The sequence below is a fragment of the Silene latifolia genome, chromosome X, assembly GCF_048544455.1.
Source record: "Silene latifolia isolate original U9 population chromosome X, ASM4854445v1, whole genome shotgun sequence".
NCBI classification, from domain to species: domain Eukaryota; kingdom Viridiplantae; phylum Streptophyta; class Magnoliopsida; order Caryophyllales; family Caryophyllaceae; genus Silene; species Silene latifolia.
This window is the reverse complement of record NC_133537.1, coordinates 314,320,247-314,328,340: the sequence shown is the minus strand read 5'-3', so window position 1 is coordinate 314,328,340 and position 8,094 is coordinate 314,320,247. Positions and strand designations below refer to the sequence as shown.

Genomic DNA, 8,094 nt, shown 5'->3' with positions numbered 1-8,094 from the left:
TGGCATTGAAGAGCAGCCGTGCCGATGTTGCACTAACACTTACCATAGCGGCAAGCGAATAGTGGTTCGTGTTTGGCAATCGAGTCCCAGAGCGTCTTCAACTTCCCAAAGTATGTAGTGACATCCATTCCCTTCGTTTGAACACAGTTATGCAATTGAGTTTTGAGATTATGTATCATCGTGCCATCAACAACGGCGTATTGTGACTTAATTTCGGACCACAATACAGAGGCGTCGTCGGGATATGAGATGTTGTCGAGAAAAGCGAGATCTATCGTATTTCGAATCCATTGGATTAGAGTACAATTAACCACAACCCAGTTGTCGAGTTCGAATGCATCGGTGGGTTTTTTTATGGTACCATCGACGAATCCAAACTTGCGACGAGCTTTTAGAGAGAAGGTCATGGAACGTTGCCAAGCGTTGTAATTGTCACGACGAAGAACAATATTGGAAATTTTTGCACTCGGAACATCATGTGAACCGAGTTAATAGGGACTAAGAGGATCGATTTTTGGTGTAGAGGTGTCGGCATCACCAGTCATGGTGACGGAACGAAGGATCTTCGTGGTGGAAAAATTTTAGGTTAAAAAATTTGTGAGGAAAGAGATCCTTGATACCATGTTAAGGAGATAGGAGGGGAATAACTGATGATATTAGCATTGGCTTGAATAGCCTTATATAGTTACAAGAATAACCATATCCCACAAATTAGGCTAGGATATCGTAACTAAATAACATAATGATAGTAACACTAAGATTACGGAATCATATAAATCTTATATTCCTAATACATTCCAAAATAATGATAGAGCGCCACCCAATATTGTCAGGATCGGCATTCTATTTTGAATCGTTCGGGTTCAGTGAGATCGGACGATTCTACGATTCTCGCTAGTTTAGGCATGATTGATGGAAGGGATCTCACAAATATGTAAATTAACTATAAAATAACATAAATGAAGTATTAATTATATAATTATATAAAAGCCACCATAGTGTTTTTGAATAAAAGAGTTGATAATTCAACCGGTAATGTCGCCACTGCTAGTGTTACGGCAACTAAGGACCAAAATGTTGAAAAAATAGTGAACGGGACAATTATAGTCTCGGACAAGATACTAATATCAACACTAGTTATCAAAGCTTATTGTTGAAAACATAGTGACAAGGACAATTGAAGTCTCGGACAACATACTAATTCAACACTAGTCATCAAAACTTATTTAGGGTTCATTGGTGATGGGTAATTATAGCAGATTGTTGAATGTTAAATTGGGAGTTAGGGTTCGTGGGTATTTGTCAAAAGAAATAAAATTAGGAAGTTGGGTTTACCAGTTTAGTTCGGGCTTATTTTTATGTCGTTTTTACTTTATTTTTCTTATTTTTGTTAGTCAAATGAGTTACATAACTAAGTGGCCACATAAGTCAATGAAAGAAAGGGAATTAAGAGTGTAATAGGCCTTAAAAAGTTGTAAGAACATGTGAACCATTGGCCCATTACATAAAAAGGCATTTATTATAGGAAAAACATAGAATCGTACGAGTGTACAACGATTCTACGATTTTGACCGATTCTGACCGATTCTACCCCATAACGATCCTATGAGCGATTTGGATCATTTATCTATTTTTGGATCGTAGAATCGTACGATTCTACGATCCGGATCGCGATTTTAACAACATTGGCGCCACCCTCTCATATGCATTCTTTATTGAAAGGGTCCCCACTTATTGCATGTGAGAGGGTGGCGTCGAGATTGGGTGTCACCGGTGGCGCCAACTCATTTTCCTTCCGAAATAGTCTCTTTGTTTTTCGAGAAAGGTAAAGTTTCACATCCATAAAATGAGCACAAATTCTCATTGAAGACGAATATGTGATACCCCAAATAAAATTATATTATTTAATATATTTGAGAAAATTCTTTATCTGAAAAGGGAAATAATTTTTATCTAGTAAAGTCGAAAAAGGTACACAAATGAAATGAATCTATCCTAGAGGGAGATATTGACCCAATAAAATTCGAAAGACGTAGTAACCTAGTATAGGTAAGACCCTAGAATAAGAATAAAATAGTTCGATTGGAATCCGACTTAATAATAACTTCACCCGTAGAATTTTTTCTAGACCTATCTCCAAGAAAATAACTCATAAGTTAAAATATCTAGATATTTTATGAAATTTATAATATTTTACTAGTTTTTTTAACATATGTAAAAATTGTAAATAAAAAAAAAAGGGAGCATGCATGGTCACCATGCACACCACGTAACATGTAAAGGAAGATGTAGGTTTTACTTGGATGGGGTGGTATACACGTAGGAGTATAGATAGTTGATAGGTTACTATTGTAACCGACTTACTCTGCCTATAAAAGGCAAGTAAAAGCACTCAATATTGGCATGAAAACACAATAACAACGAAGGCTATCTAGTCTGCCATCTTAAGTGAGAAAACATAAGGTATATTTCCTACCCCTTCGTCTTAAGTTAATATAATGAGTAAATATGTTACCGTTATAATTACTCAACTAATATTATAATGTACGTGAATTATTGTTTATGTGATAAAGTTATGTTATACTTATATATTTTATGTAATGTGGTTTACGTGAGATATGACTGTGGTACTGTTTGTGTTAATAATTGACGTTATAATGCTCACATGATAATGTTAATGTTAAAATACCATTGCTAAGATGTACATTTGGCCAATGTATCATCCGGGACATTATTATTGGAAGGGACCAGACCACATTATTATTTTATCCCGTGTATATGGATGTGAGCTCTGAAGTGGGCTCGGCAGGGGGCTCGGCAACTGGCTCCGCCCCGTTATATCCGGATAAAAAGAAAGAAAGAAAAAAAAAAGAAAAAAAAAAGAGAAAAGGAGAAAAGGAGAAAAAGAGAAAAAGATGGTTATCCTGTGTACACGGAGGAGGGCATAGCCTAAGGGAGTCTTGGCTCCGTAATGTGGCCCTGTTCAATAATAATGACCCGAGTTATATTAATTTGAGTTGGAGGTTATGGGAAATATACTCAACCGGTGGTTGGTTGACCCTTCATTTTATTAATTTTTTTCAGGTACAAGAAACATGGAAGGGCATGAGTGAGGTTGACGCAAGGAAATAGAATAAGGATAATGTTTCATAATAAGATAGATCTATCAATGAAATAGAATAAGGATAATGTTTCATAATAAGATAGACCTATCAATAAAACATGTTACTAGATATTTGGTTGTACTGGGAAATAATGTAAGCCTTGTATTTCTCTGTATAGGGAAATACGGCGGTAACGCCCTGTAATTTCCGCTACTATTAATAAAATATACCATTTTGTACTCCTGTTGTTTTCGGGGCGTTACAAAAGTGGTATCAGAGCTTAGGCTAAATAATAAAAAAAAAATTATATAATAAATTATATGGATTAAAAAAAACATAAATTGACCGAGAGATGGGTAGACGTCCTAGGAATCATGGGCAGCTTATAGGATTTTATCTTGTTTATTTGTTTTTAACTTATGTGATTATCTTATTTGACTTAATGATATTATTTATGTGTGCTTTTAATATTTATTGTTAGTGCATTATTTGATACTGTCCTTGTGGACATATCTTTCTATATATGTGCACACTTTTAAGATCATAGCTTACAAAAGAAAAAAAAAACAGGTATAAAGAAGTAATAGGTTCAATCTTACTGTCATGTCAAAAGGTTAGAGACATTATAGGATGTGTGAAAAACAGAGTAGTTTCATAAATGCAGAGTGAAATAGAGATATTATACTTTAGTCATTTAGATTCCCGGACCATGAAAATTACAATATTATAGAGGTTAATAAATTTTTCTAGTGTCGAGCATTAATGGATATAGTTCAAAGTAGAGTGCACTAGATTCACTTAACGACAGCGACGTAGCAAATGTCGATGTTTTTCAATAAAGGAATGGTGAAATATTATGTTCGAGCGAGTTCGAGAAAATGATGGTTTTTTGTAGTTTATGTTAACTAAGAAGGTGTGATATAATGATATACGTAGAACATAGATAAACTAAGTTAAGTGGCTATCATGATTTTCGAAATCCTGACGGGTAAAAGAAAAGAAAGGGGTTTGTCGTATTTGTTATGGAAGAAGATGGTTGTGCCTAATTTTGTGGACAAATAAGAGGCAGGATTTAGGAGTAAAGAAAGGAAGTGAGTAACGCGATTTTTATTTGATTGGATAAGCTTACCGTTGGAGGCATATAGGAAAAGAGAGAATAGAAAAAAGGAGTCGAGTATGATGGAGTCAATGTAAGTACGTACATTTATGGAGTTCGAATTTTAGAAGCATTTATATGGTAGACACAAGGAGGAAGAATTTTAAAGTTTGGATTAGAAATATTGTGGTTTCATTCCTATATATTGAGGATGTTAAGAAAAAAAAAATTGGAGGTTTGAAGATATAAAGTTTTAGGGGCTTGTAACTATTGAAGTGAACAATTATTTCAGTTAAGGAAAATGTTGAATTAATGTATTTGGAGGTCATTAGTGAGTGTCACAAAGTCTTATTAGAGTTTTGAAGATATTTTGGATTGGGGACTAGGATGATAATAGAGTTGTACTTAAGTCGTTTGGATTATGCTAATGAGATTGACATGCATTGGGTTACTTAGAGGTAAAAGAAAAGGATAAAAATATTTTCATGTTTTAATTTGTATTTTAGAATGACTGTGATTTTGGGGATTGAAATTTGGAAGTTGTTTGTTTTTTATAGTAATTAGGTAATATGCTGGTGATAGTGAAATTTGTGATAAAATGATAAGATCATGATATCAGGTGATTACATTAATTATTTCATGGATCTATAGATCGAATAGCAGACGTGAGTGAAGGTGTATTGAACATAATTAATGTGGATTACTAAGTAATAATTGTGGATTAGTGGAGTATTGAGGATTAGAGTTATGATGTTTTAATTGGGGAACATTTGAATATTTCATGAAGCCCAAATTGAAAGAGCTCAGTTAAGATGATATGGTCATTTACTGTTTTGAAGTATCGATGTTGAAACGGTATAAGCATAAGACAATATCGTAATATTTTGTAGTTGAGATGTCAACTTGGGAATGGAGCTTGAGTGGTCCGAGAATCTCAGATCGTTTAAGAAGTCTGAGGTTCGATTTCTAATAAAAGCCAAAAAAAAAAAAAAAAAGGTTACCCTATTTTTAACTTTTTAAACATGATTAATATGTGTAGTTTATTTGACAAGTTGTTAAGGCGATAATCAAACTTCTAAAAATAAACAAAACATGTAGATGAATAACATGATTAATAAGATCAAAGAGAGAACAAGCAATAATTATTTATTTCGTAATATAAATTATAATTATTGCAAATACCACTACTAATACACATATTAGTATCATTAGCAAGCTAATGAGTGTCTTCACTTCATTAAGAGACTTTGTAACAGAATTATAAAGCTCATCGGAGGAGATATCGGGTGATTTATTGGATGAATTGTCGGATGATTTATCCATAATTTAGAGAGAATATGTTTTTTTTTTTATGAGATTATGGATAAGAAGTAAATGAAGTGAGTGGATAAAATGGTTAATTTTTGTGGTTTTATAGAAAAAAAAATATTTTTAAAAAAAAAGAAAAAAAAAGTGTCGGTGGGTACTGTACTACTGTAGCGCCAGTGGGTACTGTTGCGTCAGTGAACAGTAAGTGTCGGTGGAACCGTAAATAAGTAGACAGTCTATTTATACAGTCAATAAAATAAGTTATATAGAGTGATAATGTATAAAGGAAAAGGGAGAGGAAATAGGTTCGAACTTAATATTCAGTGCGTCTATTCTTAAGTATAGAAGTTAAGCTATACCGCTTCTACACAGAAGTATGTTGTGCCTTGGACAAACTAGGAAAGGCTATTAGATTTTCATATAGATAAAATAAAAAAGGAGGTTCACATGAGACGAGGTAAAATAGTCGAAGTTTCTCATGAATTGTAATATAGGTATTCAATACCCTATTTGTAGGACATATGTGGTAGTAGAGGCACTTAGTGGTAACTGTTTTGTTGTTTACCTACCCATAGTTAGAAATTCGGGATTCAATATGATGATAAAGGAAATTAGATTTAGTTAACTAGTAAATTGTATGTTTAGAAGATTTAAAAAGATATAGAAATAGAAAAAAAAATTAGTTTGACTTATTATGTATGATGACCGGTTTTATGATTGTGAGAGCAATGAGTGTACTTAATAGTGGAAATTTTGAAAGAAGGAGAAAATAATACAAATGTACCCTATATTAGTACACCTTTTAAGGAAGTTAGATGTATAAAAATATTTAATAGATGTGATGGGGTCATAGGAAAGGACGAGACACTAGAATTCGTTGCAAAATGTCTAACCCGCCAGCAAGCGAAAATTGAACGTCAAAGGCGAGGACGACTTTTACAGCCTTTAGACATTCCATCGTAGAAATGGGAGTCGATAGGAGTGAACTTTGAGAAAATGTTACCTTTGACACCAAAAGGAATGAATGAGATATGGGCGATTTAGATCGACTAACCAAAAGTGCACACTTTTTCACAACCGAAACCACGTGGAACTTTGAATAGTTAACAAAGAGATATGTAAAAGAGGTTGGCAGATTATACGGGAATTCCAAAATCATTGTATCGGATCGTGACACAAACTCCTTAGCGAAATTTTGGAAAAGTTTCTAGAATGCCCTAGAAACTCGTTTGAACTTTAGCACTGCTTTTCAACCACAAACCGATAGACAAACAGAGATGTTGGGGTCCAAGTTAATTATTTAAGTGTTGATGACGCCTTAAGTCAAATTAATCTCATTGTTTATTTAATTGTGTGCCTCTTAAGTTTTACTCTTATAGCTCAAGGGCTTTAATTGTCAAAGAAGATTGCACAAGGATGATCAAAGATGAAAAATGTCATAGATTGAGTCATGGTGTTATAAGAGATCAATAAATTAGGGTTATTGTCTAATTAAGTACAAAAAAAAAACAGTGTAATCCACTGTGACTTAAGAAGACTCGTCTTTGAACGAAACATTTCGAAAATATTTTAACTCTTGAAAATGGCTTTCCAAACTTTCAACAAACCTTATACACTTCAAAAAAAAAAAAAAAAAAAAAAAAAAAAAAAAAAAAAAAAGAAAAAAAAAATGGTTTGCTCATTCAAATTTAGAATGAAGCTTTTAATTTCTTTGGAAAAGAGTTTGCTTGCACCAAGAAGACACTTACCAAAAATGGGTTGTTTACTTTTATATATTTGGCAATGTTTATGGTTTCCATGAATACCACCAAATAAGCTCTTTCTGGAACAAAAAACTTAACCCATATTTGTTTGTGTGTAAGCAACAAGATTACTTGGATAAGTAACCTATATTTGTTAGGAGCATGTGTTCTGAAATTTCAGGGCTTGAGAACAACATTTGCCCTTGATCGAGTTTCATATAATAGTTATCATGCTAGTATTGGAATGACTCATTTTGAGGCCTTGTATGGGAGAAAATGTAGATCTCCAATATGTTGGAGCGATATTGATGAGTCGAGGATCATTGGACCAGATCTGATTCAAGAGATCACAGATAAGATAAAATTCATACAAGGGAAAATGAGAATTGCTCAGAGTCGTCAAAAGAGTTATGTTGACCCTAAGAGACGACAAGTGGAATTCAAAGTAGGTGATTCGGTTTTCCTTAAGGTATCACCTACAAAGGGGGTTATTAGATCCGGGAAACAGAGAAAATTGAGGCCAAGATATATAGGACCATTTGAGATAGTGGAGCGAGTTGGAGGTGTTGCTTATAGATTATCCCTTCCAATAGAACTTTCTAGAATCCATGACGTTTTCCATGTGTCTCTCCTAAGAAAGTATATCCCCGACCCGAGTCACATCATTAACTTACCTCCAGTGCGAGTTAGGGATGACTTAACCTACGAGGAGAAACCGATTCAAATTTTAGATCACAAGGAAAAGGCTCTTCGAAACAAAGTTATTCCACTAGTAAAGGTTTTGTGGTCACATCACGATGACATAGAAGCAACTTGGGAAACAGAACAAGAAATGCGAATCTGA

General features: G+C 33.8%; 1 protein-coding gene across 1 annotated transcript; it reads left to right on the top strand.

Moving 5' to 3' along the window:
* Positions 1-7,494: 7,494 nt before the first annotated feature.
* On the top strand, positions 7,495-8,094 carry LOC141620568 (uncharacterized). Its single transcript, XM_074437405.1, has one exon. It carries the CDS (start codon positions 7,495-7,497, stop codon positions 8,092-8,094), a length of 600 nt encoding a protein of 199 aa, XP_074293506.1.

Excerpts from the sequence above, each read along its gene's own strand:
- LOC141620568 (XM_074437405.1), top strand. The coding sequence starts at position 7,495 with ATGACTCATTTTGAGGCCTTGTATGGGAGAAAATGTAGATCTCCAATA.